This window comes from Podarcis bocagei (genome assembly GCF_964188305.1).
Source record: "Podarcis bocagei genome assembly, chromosome: 5".
Classification (NCBI taxonomy): domain Eukaryota; kingdom Metazoa; phylum Chordata; class Lepidosauria; order Squamata; family Lacertidae; genus Podarcis; species Podarcis bocagei.
Window position 1 is genome coordinate 61,813,165 of NC_138129.1, and position 17,679 is coordinate 61,830,843.

At 40.7% G+C, this 17,679-nt stretch overlaps 1 protein-coding gene across 1 annotated transcript in view; it reads right to left on the reverse strand.

Moving 5' to 3' along the window:
* Positions 1-14,889: 14,889 nt before the first annotated feature.
* The window catches only part of OMA1 (OMA1 zinc metallopeptidase), a 38,042-nt gene continuing 35,252 nt past the window's right edge, over positions 14,890-17,679 (reverse strand). The window contains exon 9 of the mRNA XM_081196894.1: positions 14,890-15,852. Coding sequence (XP_081053020.1) covers positions 15,667-15,852 — 186 coding nt within the window. The 3' untranslated portion in view covers positions 14,890-15,666. The remainder of the gene's footprint in view (positions 15,853-17,679) is intronic.

Sequence of the window (17,679 nt, forward strand, 5' to 3'; positions counted from 1 at the left end):
GATCATTCAGAAAGCCCCCCCCCCCATTTCCCACAAAGCAGCACACAGCAGCATGCCCAGCCAACAAGCTCTCCCAAGAACGCAGCGTTTTTTATTTTCCATTATGACTTGTGACATCGCTAAATTTTCAGGACAGTCAGATGGTGCCTCTCCTGAGAAGATGTCACTGTATCAAAAGGAAATGAGACTATTTAAATGCAAGGCTCTACACACACTGGTAAAATGTGAAAATGAAACTAAGTCAATGCATCTTCACAGGGAACACGGCATGACGTGCAAGAGGAGTAAAAACAGTGTGACTGCATGTTACGCTGGACTTAAACAGCCCACCGTGTCGGAAGCCAAATGTGTGAGAGGCATAACATACACCTTGAAGGTAATTCATTTCTTCCAGCTAGATAGCTATTAGCTAAAATTAGCACGCAAAGAAGTATGCCAATGGATCATTTAGGATTTGAGAAGCGCAGAGATATTTGGCATTAATGCAGGTAGAATGCTACGGATATTAATTTATGGATTATATGGATTCCATTATTTGAGGTAGAGACCCTGTAACCCTCTCTCTTGGCCTCCAACTTGATGCTTGAAATTGGCACCATCCAATGTTCAGGACCATCCTATGCACGTCTGAGAAACTGCATACATATAATTATAAGAAGGAGCAATAGGTTAGTGGAGGAGGAGGCTCCTTTGCCTCGGAAACACATTTCCGCTGTCACTGAAAGATGTGGAGGAGTGGACTGGGAATTCGGGCAAGAGCAAAAGTAGAGCTATTAATGAGCCAAAAGGGTTGACATGAGGGAAGATAACAAGTGGTATTGGAGTGCATGATAACCACCTCTCATGCGTTTGAGGGGCACCAGGGAAGAGCTGGTTTGTTTAAGAAGAATCTAATTAGGAGCAGTAAGATGGAAATGGAGGGGTATAATTAGCCATTTTGTTAAAGAGAGAGAGAGAACAAGAACAGCTTTGTATTTATCAAATCGTGATATGGTTGCCAAGCAGAGGGTATACTCTTTGTTGAGTTGCTTCAAGCTAAGTGAATAAAACCCTCCATAGGTGTCACATGTTAGGTTAATGGGATGTTTACAGTGGATCATGCTGCTTGGTCATTGACATAGGAGCTCAGAAAAATACAGAAGTGTTGGAAGTTTGGGTTCCTGCTTTTGGAAAAATACTGTTTGTTAAGGGAACTGTATCACTAATCATGCAAGTATTGTGCAAAGGTATCCTTAAAACCTCAAGATTAATATAAATAAGACTAAAATGTTGACTAAAAATCTAAATAAGGAAGATATTGTAGAACTAGAACAAAAGACGGGAATTATGACAGCAAAGAAAGTGAAATACCTTGGAGTGTGGATATCAGCGAAAAATATTAACCTATATAAGGATAATTATGAAGTCACTTGGAAGAATATTAAGAAAGATCTTGAAATATGGGAGAGATTGAGGTTATCTTTTCTGGGGAGGATAGTGGTTATCAAAATGAATGTTCTCCCCAGAATGTTATTTTTGTTTCAAACCATTCCGGTATTAAAAGGTTTAAAACAGTGTAAAGAGTGGCAAAGAGCCTTAGCAAGATACATCTGGCAAGGCAAAAGACCACGAATAAAAATGAAAATATTGGTGGACAAAAAAGAAAGAGGGGGATTCTCTCTACCGGATCTAAGTTTATACTATGAAGCGGCGTGTTTAGTGTGGTTGAAGGATTGGATAAGATTGGAAAATAGGGACATCTTGGACTTGGAAGGTTTCGATAACAGGTACGGGTGGCACGCGTACCTGTGGTACGAAAAGGTGAAAGTTCATAGAGGCTTTCTAAATCATATTTTTAGGGGACCACTATTCCAAGTATGGGAAAGAAATAAAAATATATTGGAAAGGAAGACACCTTGGTGGATTTCACCAATTGAGGTGTTAACTATAAAAAAAATAAATATGGAAGGGAAGAATGCCACCTATGAAGAACTAATTTGGAAGACAGATCAAGGGATTAAACTTAGACCATATGAAGAGATCAAAAATTTATTTACTGGGTGGTTGCAATACCACCAAGTAAATGACCTGCTAAAAGAAGACAAAAAGAAAGTAGGATTTGAAGATAAAAAATCTAAATTTAATGTGGAGGTTATAGAAGGTAAGAACAAAACACTGTCAAGGATGTACGATATTTTGCTGGAGTGGTATACTAAAGATGAGGAGGTGAAGGAGGCAATGACTAAGTGGGCAATAGACATTGGATACAACATCGACTTTGAGAGGTGGTTGGAACTATGGAACAAGAATATGAGATTTACGGCATGCACGGCACTAAAGGAAAACCTGTGGAAAATGATCTACAGGTGGTACCATACACCAGTGAAATTAGCCAAGATTTATAAATTGAAGGATAAAAGATGCTGGAAATGTAGAGAGGTAGAAGATGACCTCTACCATATGTGGTGGTCGTGTTGCAAAGTGAGAAGCTTTTGGGAATTGGTCTATAATGAACTTAAAAAAATCTTGAAATATACATTTCCCAAAAAGCCAGAAGCTTTTTTGTTAGGAATGGTCGGTAAAGAAATTAAAAAAGAAGATAAGATCTTGTTTCTATATGCCACGACAGCTGCAAGAACTATGTTAGCACAAAATTGGAAATTAGAAGTAATACCCAACATAAGTGAGTGGCAGGTTAAAATGATAAACTATGCTGAGCAGGAAGATTAAGGGACCAAGATGAACAGAAATTTCATGACAATTGGAAGAAATATTTATTGTATATGGAATCTAAAGTTCAGGTGACGCTGGCGGGGTTGAAATTACTCTAACAGCGGGAAAGGCCTATGTAAAAGAGTTAAAAAGTACACGACTATATAATTTATTTGATACTTACCAAAGGAGTGGAGGGAAGTCCAAGGCTCAGTTGAGACTAACTCAGTTATGTATTTTATTTATGATTTGTGAAGTGGATATAATTTGTATAAGGTATGTGGTGGATTTTTTGTTTATGTTTTTCCTGTATATATGTGCAAATATGAATAAAAATTTATGAATTTAGAAAAGAAAAAAAAGGTATCCTTAAAACCAGCAGCTGTAAGCAGACCATCTTGGCATTTGCAAAACACAACCAATTGACCTGCACCAAGTTCCAAATGGTTGAGATAACATCCCTGGGTGTCTCATGTGACAGAAGACAATTAACTGAATGCTGGGGCCCAATGGAGACATTGCTATTCCAATATGTGCAGTGCAATAGATCATTGCACTGACGGGCTGCAGGGACTCCAAAAGGAGCATTCAAAGCATTAGGGATGTCTTAAGGTGTATTGATAAAACTGAGCAACTATCAATATATGCTTAAAGAGCTTTCAGTCTGCAATAAGCAGCCTAAATGGAAAATCCCCAGTAATTTCTGTTTGGAAGTCCAGTGGCTTCTTGCTGAGCAAACACACTTCAGTAAGCAGAGCTGGTTAGTTCTCCCCCATGCAGAAAGAGAAAGAGAAAGCAAAACTGGGAGAAGCAAGAGCAGTGGTTTAAGGTGCAACTCAGAGCATATTATGCTGCAATGTCAAAAACGAGCATTTCAGTCAAGGGGTGATGGTTCAAGTAGGAGACAGATCCTGAAGCTGAGGCTCCAATACTTTGGCCACCTCATGAGAAGAGAAGACTCCCTGGAAAAGACCCTGATGTTGGGAAAGATGGAGGGCACACGGAGAAGGGGACGACAGAGGACGAGATGGTTGGATAGTGTTCGCGAAGCTACCAGCATGAGTTTGACCAAACTGCGGGAGGCAGTGGAAGACAGGAGTGCCTGGCGTGCTCTGGTCCATGGGGTCATGAAGAGTTGGGCACGACTAAATGACTAAACAACAACAAATAGTCAGAGACAATCTGCTGGTTATCAGTCGGCCACATGGCAGAATGGGAAAATAACAAGAAAAGTGCAGACTACTGTATTTAAACAACTCATGTCAGGTTATACTGAACCACGTTTACAGTGTTTACATATTTATTTGATGGGGGAAATGCTTTCCTATTCCTATATTCTATTAAGCAGAGGCATATCGGATGAAAGAAAGACAAATGACTGAGGAAGTTAAGATGATACTATTCCATCTTAGAAAAGCAATAATGAAACCAGATTGTTAATATATAATGTAATAGAAGTATTTGCCTCCAAAAATCACGGTTAAATTACTGAATATTGACTACTATAATACACTATATGTAGGGCTCACCCTTGAAGACAGTTTGGAAATTTCAGCTTGCCCAGAATGCGGCTTCTATTTGAAGCTAGTTGTTCACTATATATAGCAGCAATTCCTTTACTATCACACAGTCTATATCTGAGTTAAATTCAAGTTTCTGATTTAGACCTTTTCTGCCAAGTCTTCTGTTACCTTTACAGGGGTGCCAACATGAATAAAATACTGGGGGGGGGCAGGTAAGCCCCACCCCACATAATTGATCACAAGATGCGGCACACATGCACAATTTGAATGGCGCTGTCTGTCCATCAAATTTGGGGAAGTCTGGCCCCATCAAATATTTTATGGGGGGTGAAGGTACCTTGGCCCCTAGGAATTGGGTCCTATGAACATTTAAGCTTTCCAGCTTTAATGCACTGCTTGTATTAATGTTTAATAATGGTATTTGATTCCTTTCTTATATGGCACAATGTTATTGTTTTATTCTGTAAATCACTTTGAGGGACTTATGGAGACCAGCATGGCTAAATCTATATAAATAAGAATGAACATCTGCGTAAATAAAATTCCAGCCAAAGTTGAAATCAACTTTTATCAATGGGCATCCAGTAATCATAGAATCATAGAATTGTAGAGAGTTGGAAGGGATACAAAGGGTCATCTAGTTCAACGCCTTACAATGAAGGAGCAGTTCAGATGTGTGCATTTTCTTCCACATGATGTATCCCAACTCTCCAGGGACACAGGGACAAGGTGAACCAGCATATTTCACGACCCCCACCATAGATACAGCCACAGCCTCTCAGAAGCAAGTTACATTCCAGCTTCTGTGATTACAGGCCATTTCAATCATTCTGGAGGCCAAACCTGTTCCTACTGAAACGTTGGTATTACATTAGGTTTTCCCGGAAACAGCCAAGATGCATTATGCAGAGCAAATTTTAAACGACAGAATAGGTTGCAAAACTGAAATTAAATCAAGCTTATCCAACCCTATTTTTGGCCCGACTCCTGCAGAATTTCAGGCTTCGCATTTGCTATTCTCATGCACAAGATTTTCCTAGTCATTCTATTTCCAAGCCATCAAAGGATAAGAAGCTCTGGGAAGATTCTGATCTCTGGATACCTGACAGTAATAAATGATATGCGTAGCTTCTATGACAGCCTGCTCACTTGGTAACTGATGAGCTGGGGTCGCGGAGAGCTGAGCCCATGTATTTAGCAAATGACAAACCAGCTATGGTGATCGAATCTGTACGGATAGAAAGAAAAGCAAATATAGGTTTTTACACTAAACATGTATGATGGATAGATTCATCTTACTGTGCGCTACTCAGAGTCAAACATGTATTCATCCAGAATACATATGTAATTTGAGGAGTTTTCCTCAGAGATTGTTCCTTAAAACACTCGCTCAGATCTCATCTTCAAGAATGCCAGCAAACAGTGAAGGATTATACCCAAAGCCAGGAAAATATTTTAGTTCACATCCCAAATTAAATCCATAGTACAAAGTTCGGTTACTGTCATAAATAAGAGGAAGACTTCTACTCAACCAAGCAGTGGTGTAAATCAAAATGGCAGGGGAGGCGGGAGAGACAACAGCCACAACCAGACTCCATTTATGAAAGGAACAGTAACTGCCACAATTGTTCTACAGAAGGTTTTGTTCTGTGGGTTTTTTATTTTTAAAAAAATAAAGTATAAGGGAGTACTTTCTTAAGGGTAGTTCATTTAAAGGACCATCAGTCCTTTGGGGCTGCAAGTTATAAATTTCCACCTGTGTCTTGTCTTCCACATTTGTCACTGGAATTATCATCACATTGAAAATATAGGGGGAAAGCTACAAGCATGAAAGAAACCATCCCAGCAGTATTTCAGTGTATTTCTTGTATTACTCCTTTTGTTTGCTTTTTTTCCTTCATCAAGAACCCATGTCAAAATTGTGTCTTCTATATTCTGGGCTTCGCAAGTTAGCTAAGGAAGCTAAGCTTTTTAAAGTGAACTGCTGCTTGTACAGTTCTCGGTGTGGGATGTTTTGATTTTTTTTGTGTGTCATTGCTTTAATATTGTATTGGAATTTGATTTTTAAGAACAGGGCACTAGAATCCATTCTGGATGAAGGAGCAGTTTAGAATTTTTCAAAATACTTATAAACAGTCTAATAAACTCTCTTTAAAACACACAAGCATATGGTGGACAAGAAAACCCTAATACCCGTCTGCTGAACTACTGTCATTTCCAAATGATGGGATTTGTGAACCTTTAAGTTTCAAGAGGCATTTGGTAGAGTAAATCACTTTGAGTGAATAAATAGCATAGGCAGGTTCTCTGTGCCTGGCTTTTATAACACTTTAGTTTCCCTTCAAGGTCTCTTCTTCTTTTGTTCTGAAGCAAGCAGCTAACACTAGAATGTGTCTTGAGTGCCATTTCTTTTTTAACCAAAGTAGTAGCAGTTAAACAAACAAAAAGCACCCATGACACGTCTTAGTCTGAGCCACTTGTTTGAGAGCATTTTTTATCTCATGGTCAGGATAGGAATAATACTAGCCCTAACCCAATGACAGCAGCTTGATACAGCATCCCCATGTATTGGATGACCTTGGAAGACTTGCTACAGAATGGTTGTACTCAACTTCCTCACTTTATTGGGTGGGAGAGGAGAACAGGGGAGTTGACGAAAAGAGCCTAGTTCCTATGCTGGAAAGGGGAGTATATCCCCTCCTTAGAGAAAATAAGACTAACATCCAACACAATCCTATGGAAACAAGACCCACTGAGTTTCACTCAGAGCAGAGCAGACCCACTGAAAATGTTGGGCATAAGTTTGCCATGCCCATTAATATGAATGGGCCTACTCTGAGTAAGTCCAACATGGGCTAAAATCATGTATACCATGGTGCTTACTCTCTTAATATATTATCTTTTAACTCCAATGCCCTGGAATACTTAAATATATATACTTATAATTACCCTACTGTTATTAGCATATCTCTTGAGATATGTGAATCGAAGGCAGTTATTCTATGTTCCCAATCTTCTATTAAATGGCAGGTGTAATTATGCACAAACAGATCACCTACAGACATTTCACAGTTGATGAAGCAAGAGCGGATCTGAAAAGTTCCCGGAAATATGCAGGCCATCAGAAATATACTATGTCCCATACAATGCATTCCCCAAGAACATGGCAGACTTAATACTGAAAGCCAAGTCTCACTTTTAAAACCATTTAAAAGCCCCAAAGGAAGATGCTCAGGATCCTCTGCCAAAGCCAGACTAAAATCTGAGGCTGCTTCGATGCATCAATTACAAAAGTCTAGCCGAGGCAGTCAAACTGCCATCTTGTGGTTAACAAATCTTGCTGCTATGACTCCAGTACATTAGTCCTTCCTCATTTATTCCATGCACGTAGGGAATAAATCTGAGGGCAACATATTCCAGGCAGGAATAAAGAGCTTTGATTCTCTGGAGTCTAAATATCCAATATAGATCAATGTTGCTAGAGGGAAAAAGAGAGAAATTTAATTACCTCAAGCTTTAAACCAAATGCAGAAGACAGTGGGGGAGGAAGTGTTTGAGGAGGGCAGAGGCCACCTAAGTGCTACATTGTTCGCAGCAACTACCCGATAATGGGGTAAACAGGCTACAACATGAGTAAGAAAGAGTGATTTGGAGGAATCGCAGGAGGATCACACTGGCAGACAGAGCTGAATGAGAGCTGAATGGAATCTGACAGAGATGTCCTAGAAATTAAGCCGTCAAAGGCACAGAAATATTCATTGTGACCAACTTTCGTTTGATATTTAGGATAGAAATCACGGCTTTCTGTGGGCTTTCTGGAGATGCCTCTTGCTGCTTCAGAAACAGAAGTCAAAAACGTACTGGACCTCTCAAAATGGATGCAAGGATGTTGGGATCTTGCTGGGTGTATTTCAGGCTTGTCAGGCACTCAGCACATTTAACAACTGGCAGTTGCTCTTGCTGCTACCATATGGCGCTCGAATCCTCCCTTCTCATTAACCTGATGGTGCTGTAACATTGCATTGCTTGTCCTTACCTTACAGAAAACGGGTGTTTCTCATGGGACTGTAGAGGAAAATGGAGATATACGGGTGGGGACAGAATATGGAAAAAATCCTCACTCTGTATAAATCACTGTGCTATTTAGATTCCAGGCTTTATCTATACCCAAGCCTTTCCTCATCTTACCTGAGCTCCCACTCTCCTATTATTTTGTCCCCTACACATTCAACTGCCCCATGGACAATGTCTTGCGGTAACTTGTGTTAAATTTGGTGATTTAATACAGGTTCACATTTCCAGACCAGCAACCCAGTGGTTCAGGGAGTAAAGCATAACCAGTGATTAAAGAGCACAGACCCAAGGCTGTAACTGAAACAAATCCATCGGTGTAATGCTGTACACATGTTATTACCCTCATGTGGAAGATATTATGACCTTTGAAGCAAAACAGGCACATAAAGTGGTATAAGATAGCTATATGGTGCATAGAAAATAATATAATAATAGTGTTATAGTAAGAACAGCATTATAACTGCATTGACAAATCAATTGGAGTCATTTGAATAAATATCTTTGGCTTTCTGTTTGCCACACTGAGTGAAGAGTTGGTCTCTTTCTTCTAGCCTACCTAGTTATGAAACAGAATTTCTAAGTTTCCTAGAATACCTGCATATTGGAATAAAATTCATAATCATCCAGCCAGATCTAGGGATGGAGGGAGCACATGAAGAAGAGATGAATAGGCAGTAACAAGAAAGAAACAAGGGGGAATGATTTTCTGTAGACATTTTCTATTGATCAGGAACTAGCACAGAATTTTCCACCTTTTATGTATATTTCATAGAATCATAGAATTGTAAAGTTGGAAGGGACCATGAGAGTTATCTAGTCCAACCCTCTGCAATGCAGGAATCTTGAAATACATTAAAATTGAATAAAATAAACATTAAGAGCAACAACCACACAGGAATTGTTTATCAGAATTGGTAGCAACCATCAGGAGACAATTGGCTGAGCAGAAAAGCTCTCATCATCAGAGCTCACCCACTTAATCTCTACATGGTACGCACCACAATGGAAGGTTTCATTTCATGCATAATTTCATTCAACTAATTTCATTTAATTAGGTAATTCATTCATTATATTTAATTCAGATAACTTCGTTGCATAAATAGGCAAAACCCACACAAAATGCAAACTACAGGTGTGTCCAAAATTTAACTAGGCCCCCTGATTTTCTGACATGTTCAAAAGTCATGGTCATGTTGCCATATTCCAATATTTTTCTTCAAAACAAAACTGTATTGATAATTCCACATCCATTATAATGCCCTTGTTATTATCTTTGGCATTTTTTTAGGTATGTTTTCTTTAACCTTGCCATCGAGTTTTTATCAACCCAGGCACCCATGTCTCATGTGATTCTGCCAAGGTTCCAAGCAGTTTGCCAAAAGAAGAACAGAGTTGCCATCTTCCATTCTTGTCATCCATTTCCCATCATGGCTGTTCTGTTGCTTGCTGAAATTCCTAATTGCTCATATATACCATATATACCAGGGTCAGAATACCTTGGTTCAGATCTAATTCCGAGATGGAAAACATTTGGCCCTCCAGAAGGAGTTGGACTCCAACTCCCATCAGGCCCAGCCAGCATGAGCCATGGTCAAGGATGATGGGAGTTGTAGCCCAGCTTGTCCCTCCACTTGTCCCTCCACTCTTCTTCTAAAGTTTTTAAGAACACCGGACAGTGAGTGAACAATGCAAGTTTTATAGCCAGCTTCTCTAATGCAATGAGTTTTTATTTTGAAGAAAGCCAATAATAGGCTTTGGTAATCGCCTTATTGTGGGCCATTCATTAGCAAATGTCAATGGTGCTGCTTTATTGCAGAGCTATATTTATATGGGGAGGCCACTATTGTGCTATTAGACCTCTTGTGGTATTTGCTAAATTTCCTGTAGCCCCTGGTAAAATGATTCTTACATTGCTATACAAAAAATAAAACAAATTTCTAAAACTCAGCACTGAACAGAGAAGCCAGCGAAGGAGGAAAACCTCACCAATGCACTCCGCCAGCACATCTAAGAAAATTGTTTAAAAGAGTAGGTATTGAAATTGAAGTGGGCTGACTGGCCACCAAGCAGTGATGGCCAAGGATTTAAAAGGAGTTCAAAATCATCATTATTTTTCACTGCACTTAAGCTGGGTTTTGTCAAGTTGTGTGTTATTTTACAAAGTATTCTGTTGTACAACAATTCCTTCTTCCTTTTTCGGTGCACAGAAAATCCTTTATCCCTTCCACCTGCAACTGAATACAAAAAGGTCACATAACCAAGTACTACTAAGATCTTATACAGGAACAAAGAGAAAGTAATTCAGCAAGGCTTCAAATTTAATGCCTACTTGAAACTTTCTGGTTTGTTATTGTTGTTGCTGTTTAGCCATTTAGTCATGTCCAACTCTTCGTGACCCCATGGACCAGAGTGCACCAGGCACTCCTGTCTTCCACTGCCTCCCGCAGTTTTGTCAAATTCATGTTAGCAGCTTCAAGAACACTGTCCAAACATCTCGTCCTCTGTCGTCCCCTTCTCCTTGTCCCCTCAGTCTTTCCCAACATCAGGGTCTTTACCAGGGAGTCTTCTCTTCTCAAAACTTTCTGGTTATGTTGGTTAATCTTGCAAGCAACTGTGGGCATCCTGTGTAGACCAAATATTGTAAGAGACAGGATTCTTGGACACACACACACACACACACACACACACACACACACACACAGGCCACTCCCCTAGTGTGCGCTTGATCCCTATAACACCTTGGATACTCCTATTGAATTTTCAGTCTTCATGTTTTCATGTGGAAGTGAGCTTAAACATCCAGCCATTTTATTATTATTATTTGCTTGCTTTTTATTTTTCCTCATTCATTCCACTTCCTAATATTTCACCTGATGAATTCCAGAGAACTAAAGAGCTTTGCTACTATTTTTGTGGCACTTTAGTGGAACCTAAGCAAAGTAACAGAAGGTTTGGTTTGGTTTTCTTATGGGCCAACATGGCAACTCTTGCTTTTTATTGTGCCTTGGAGATGCATTGCAATAAATCAAGGTGATTGTTCCTTAGCGGGGATTTTAGAAGTGATTCCATTAAGGGTCAAAATGATAGTTTCTAGTTTTGCTAAAGGCTTTTTCATGCTTTCAGAACATAACAAGGCTCTTAATTTATTTTGGCAAGAAGACAGAAGTAGCAAAGGTACTTAAGGAAAGTTGATTTTACAGGTCAAATGGCCTCGAACACATCGTCACCAAAGCCCGGTGGGGACAAGCCCTAGGAAAAGTGTAGGGGGAGGTCAAAGATTGAGATTGGGGACCAGGAAAGGGGTTAACTTTGTCATTTGTTTCATTTTCTCAACAAGCACTGCCTGAAACAAATACCTTTAGGTCAAAAAGTGCAATTTCTGGTGGGAAAGCAGCATAGCCACTTCTGCTGCCTCCACATGTTCTTTGAACCATGAGTGGGGGGGGGGACACTCTTAAATGGGCAAGAGGGTCCCGCATTGCAGGGGCTGCACTAGATGATCCTACAATTCTATTATTCTAGTCTGCTCCCAGCAAACAAATACTCAAACAGAAGCTGCACAGGGTATGCAGGCAACTGTGAAATGCTAAACCTTGTAATAAGGCTATGGTCAACTTGCCTGTTGCTTCTTTCTTTGTAGGGGGATGTCCTTCTTCAAAGCCAGGGGTAGGCAACCTAAGGCCCATGGGCCACAAGCAGCCCACGGGGGTTGTTTAACCGGCCCCCGAACTGAGCTGCCCACTCAACGAGTCTCCCCACGCGCTGTGCTAAACTGGCTCGGTGCAACGCAGTGCGCTGTGCCAGAAATCGCATCTGTGCATGCTCAGATGCCGGAAATTGTGGCTGTGCATGCTCATGCATGCGATCCAGCCCATTCACTGGAGTGAACCGGCTCAGGTGAGGTAAACCTTGCCAACCCCTGTTCGAAGCTGAAACAGTAATGGCTCATTCACAGGAGTTACAATTGAATCCTACCACAGAGAGCAGTAAAGACTGGAATTACTCTGAGGACACAGAGTAACACATATTGCAGAAATGTAAAGTCCTTTTTTAAATAAAATATATACCTGGAAGCTTGCCTAGAGGTACTAAAAGCCTCTGAAAATGGGAAGAGCACACATAAGAACACACATTATTTAGAAGTTTAATGTTATGTATAGGCACTTCTTCCTCCCTCATCCATTTAAGATGGTACCCTCACCCAGCTCTCACCACCAGCCATGTCTTTCCCTGGAAAGGCCAGACCTAGCCAGTTATTCATGCTTAACTAACTTCCTCACTAGACTCCTGTAGCAGAGTTTACCTGGGGAAGCTCACAAAAATGCCCAGAAACCTCAACTGGACCAAAATGCAGCTATCTGATTGTTGGAAAAGACTGAGCACATTATTTTAGCACTGTCCAGTCTGCATTATGTGAGGCGTTTTCCATGCTCCCTTTTAGGAGGTGCTGGGTGTCACCTTTACAACTGTAAACAGCTTGGGGCCTTTAAACAATAGCCTCCTCAGTATGTAGTTGACAACACAATAAATTTCAAGAACTGACTTTCTCAGGTGCCATACTAGGAACAAGGCATTCTTGGTAGTGCCACCAGCTTTCTGGGATGCTGAGTGACTTTAAAAACCAAGTAAAAACTCTGCACATTCACAAAGGCCTTTGCAGTTAGTTGCCTTTTGTGCTCTACAGCAATTCACCTGCAACATGAATAAGAAGTTGTACAAATCTGGGGGTGAGGAGAACTATCATAGTGTGTGTTTTTCTGTTTACTTTATGTGACAGTGCCCAAATTTCCGAGCTTTTCTGTTTAAAAAACAAACATCTCCTGTCACTACAAATAAAAAGAATGAAATGGCAGGAGATGGTCAAGGTGAGCTTTTACCTGTTGCCGGCATCTTGCATACTGATCTATACATGGCTTAGGAGCAGTATGCACTAAATCAAGACACAAAGAATCAGGTCTGGCAATCAGAGGCAGAGCCAACCTTGAAAATACGTCCTACAAATAAAGATAAATTAGGTAGGTGTTGGCACTGCTCAGAGAGCTGATGTTCTTCAGCTGAAGTCAGTAAACAAACTACAACTTACGAGCTTGTTAGTTCACACTTGTCCAGTCGATACTGGATGCTTTCTTTTAGTGAAATCAAAACAAAGAGGCAATTTAAAAGCAAAAATATGGTGTTGTGCTGTCTCACAAGACAAGGCAGCTCTGCCCTTAACAAGGTGACTGCTTCAGATTCCATCTCTATGTCTAATAAAACACTGCAGTCTTATTGGTTCTGCGACTGAAGGTTCATGTTGATTGTTTCAGTTTTTGTTTCTCTGAAGCAGTGTATGAAAGAGCCAAAGCTGCCAATTCTGAGTTTCATGGACTTCAGAAGACTGGAAGTCTTTGCAATAATTAAAAGCAGCTTTTCATCTCCTAATGGTAGATGGCAGAGAGACTGGCCTCCTGAAGGCTTGTTGGGTAGCAGAAGGGGTGACAGGGGGCAACCCCTAGCTTTCTTAAGTAATGGAAGATAGTCTTCCTCCCTTAAAAGTTGAGATCGATCTGAAGCCTCATCTGGCCCTCTTCACTATCCTATTAGGATCTGAGCTGGCATCTATGGGACTGGCAGATTTTGTGACTATAAGAGTTGTGGCACTGCGGTGCTCTACAATTAGTGGGGACATGGAACCAGGGACCCCTATTTGAGGAACTATTGTGCAAAAATATTGTGTATGTGGCATTGTTTCATGTTTTTACATTTTCATCGGGTGAGGAATAAAGCTTCCATCACCCCACATTTCCCCAGGTTTTCATATAAGAACATACAAATAACTTTTAAATGTTATGGGACCATGCTGTTGACCAAAGCTGGAAAGCCATGGGCCTTTCTCTGATGTACTGTGTCAAGTAATTCTTATTTAATATTTGTTCTACAGTATGAAGTGGAGGAATTTCAGTTTTCCAGAGTAAGCAAACGTGGGGGGGGGTGTATATTTCCCAATAGTCTGCAGTCCATAGAAAGGCTAGAACTCAGAGAACTGTTTCAGTGTTGGATAGCAGCAAAATGCAGTCTAGCAACCATGGCTGAGACTTTAATGCAGTCATATGCAGGAGAACAGGAACATGTGGTGAAAATGAGGAACTCTGCAAGGACAACAAGGAGCAAAGGAGTATTATGGTCCAGTAAGCGACATCAGTGAAGCTATGCCTCAAAACATTTACCCAAGGAACCAGGGGGAAAAAATCAACGAGTCTGGACTATGTGGCTTTATTGGCATGCCTTGCTGCTTTATAAATCACTAGCAGGCACCTCACAGCACATCATCCAACTCCAGGGAGTTTCCTTGAGCATCAATCACTGGGTTTTCAAGCACTGATCTGACCAGGACAAAGTCTACTGTAACTAATTTAACCTTTCCAAGTGGTATTCTGTTTACTTAAATGACACCGACAAATAATCTACCATACTCCTTAGTGCTGTATGTCAGATTTTATCCAATAAAATTTTGTCTACATTGTAAGGTTAACTCCACAGTCCTTTGGGATTGCTTCAAAGTGAATTGTTGACTCAATCTGTACAAAGAGAGGGAATCCCAACAGCAGGTCAACCAATTAGGTGATATTCGAACCAGACCACTGGTCAGTTTATTGCATCTTGATCCTTGTAAAAGGCAGCGAATTCTTACCAATATTTTATAAATATCATTGGACAAAACTAACTGAGCTTGCAACAAATTCAAGAGGATTTACACAGGTAAGGGATACTATTTCATTATTTGCGACAAAGGGACAGATTTGTATCCAACTTGAGCCTGGGGATACAACTTAAAACTGCATTGCAAGAACTGCCCTTGGATAGACATTTAGACAGAAGCAATGCTTCCATTTTTCCAATATGCAGCCCTCCCTGCCCTCCCCACCACACTCAGCTGGACATCCCTTTGAGACATCCATTGGGAAATGGGGGTGGGGGTGGAGGAGATTATAACATGATTGGGAAAAGACATAGTTCTGACAGTCAGACTAGCATTTCGGTGTACAAGAGGATTTGCTATTGCAGCCTGGTTATACATGCAGTATGTATACGAGTGCCATCTGGGGCACTGATGAACACCCCACCCCCCACCCCCATGCAGACAGAGGTTTCCTGTTCTCTTCCATCACGGAAACTGCTCCTCGTGTTCCTTGTGCATGTGAAGCTTCTTCTGCAAATCCATTCAAGAGCCGAGTTCCAGAGGCACATCACTGTCAAAAATTATGGCCATAAATTAATAGCACTGTCTGTCAGTCTGGCCATTTCAAATTTCCAAAGCAGTTTCCTGAAGAGCACAGTGCTTGCCTTGAGAATTTGGATAACGTTAATCCATGAAGCATTTCTGCCTTCACCTGCAGAGTTATTTCCCAGCTACTATGTCCACGTGTGTCTTCTCCTTTGTTCTGTAAAGAGTATCGTGAGTGAGGTTTGGGTCTCCCTCGTTTTTAGACGATTGCAGAATTTGTTGCTTGGCCAGTTTGAAAGCAAAGCGTGGATCCTGTCCAGGCAAAGCTGGGCAATTGCAGTGCTCCCTGATTTTAATTACCTGCAGCGGCAACAACAAAAAGACGAAAGAAAGTAAGTTACCACGTGGGAGAATGAACTCCAGTTTTTTAAAAATGGAAATGACCAGCTTCTTCCCAGGATTGCTACAATGAAATATAGAGCAATTTAACGAGTGGTCAGGGTTTGTGCACTTGGGAGTTCACAGGATCATTTTGGCTGCATAAAGTTTAATACTGGATGCTTAAACATACTGCCTCAGTCTGATTTTGAAGACTGCCTCCCTTCCTGGCCCAGGCTACCTTCCAATTCAGCAGGACTCCCAATCCTTAGGGGAGGCTTTGTGTGGAGCTAGGGATGGCAGGGTGGGGAGGAAGAAAGGGCAGGGAAGTCAGCTTTCTTTGGCTCCCCTACTGCCCCATTTTCTCTGGATCCAATCCACTGTGTCCACTGAAACAGAGGCCTCCGAGGGAAACAATGTCATTAATATGTAATCACATCATGGACCAAAAAATACTTCTCTGACCCAGAAGAATACTGGTTCGATGCCAGTGTTAAATTACAAAACTTTATTTGAACAGCTTTAATAATTTATAATCAGCTAATTAAAATATAATTTTACAGGCATACATATATAGCAGACGACTCTATAGCGCTGGTTTTTAACATTTTTTGGAGGCGGTCACAGACCCCCTTTGAGAATCTGATGAAAGCTGATGGAAACCCTTCCCAGGAAAATGCATCCACGCAAGCACACAATTTTGCATGCATTTATTTTATTGCATTGGGGAAATCATTGTTTGTGCCCAGTACTCCCACCCCATCCATGGAACCCCGGGGGGCATGGGCCATAGCAGGTTTGTTGAGTTTCTCATGGGGTTGGAAGGATGGGAAAAGCCCACCCTCCTCTCACAGCTCTTTCTTCACCCTCTGTCCTCTCCTTGTCCTCCAGCTGAGTTCAAGCAATTCCTTTTTTGGTTGCGCATGAAAGCATGCTGACTGTTTTAAGAGTAAAAAAAAGAGAAATGCTTCCAATAAGTTGGTTCCTTAAAAGTCAAGCTGGTCATGAAATTCTTATCACGATATCCCATATTGTTCTAAATAGCACTCACATGATGGGCAAACTGGAATTGTCCAGACTGGCATGCTGTTGGCACAGTGTATCTGTGCAGAGTTAAAAATAAGATCACGGATCTGAATGTTTCATCATCTGCTCAAGCATCAAACCGTATTTGCATCACTGCAACATTACTCAAAGTTGATTCAGCTATGGTGCTGCAAAAGTGGATTAAATACATGCTGTGCAATCAAGCTTTTTAAAAAATATAAACCCATTCAAAACATTTCCTACCCAACTTCACTGCACAGCGACTTCAGAAGGGTTACTTACTAAAAGTGTTTCAAATTCACAACACAGTTATTAAAAGCCAGGCAGGTAAGTCACAACCAGACAACCAAAAATCATTCATATCGGTGCCAGATATTACTGAAAGCCAGGACATATAACCAAGTCTTTAGGTGGTGGCTATTTTTTATTTATTTTTTAAAAAATATTTGTTAAATTTCTTACTGCCCTTCATTCAAGGATCACATTTTACAATATAAAAACACAAAATACTTAACATAGTAACAAACCAAAACAATAAAAAAAAAACCTACACTCAGTTTAAAAGGCAATAGATTGGAATGTTTTTGCCTGGCACCTCAATATATGTAATATATGTAATGAAGTGGCCAGGTGAGCCTCCCTGGGGAGAGCATTCCACAAGTGGGGAGCCACTGCAGAAAAGGGTAGGTGCCAGCCATATTACAGAGCAGTGGGAGTTGCAAAAGTGGAGCGCCTTTATCAGGCAAATGCCATGAAGACCAC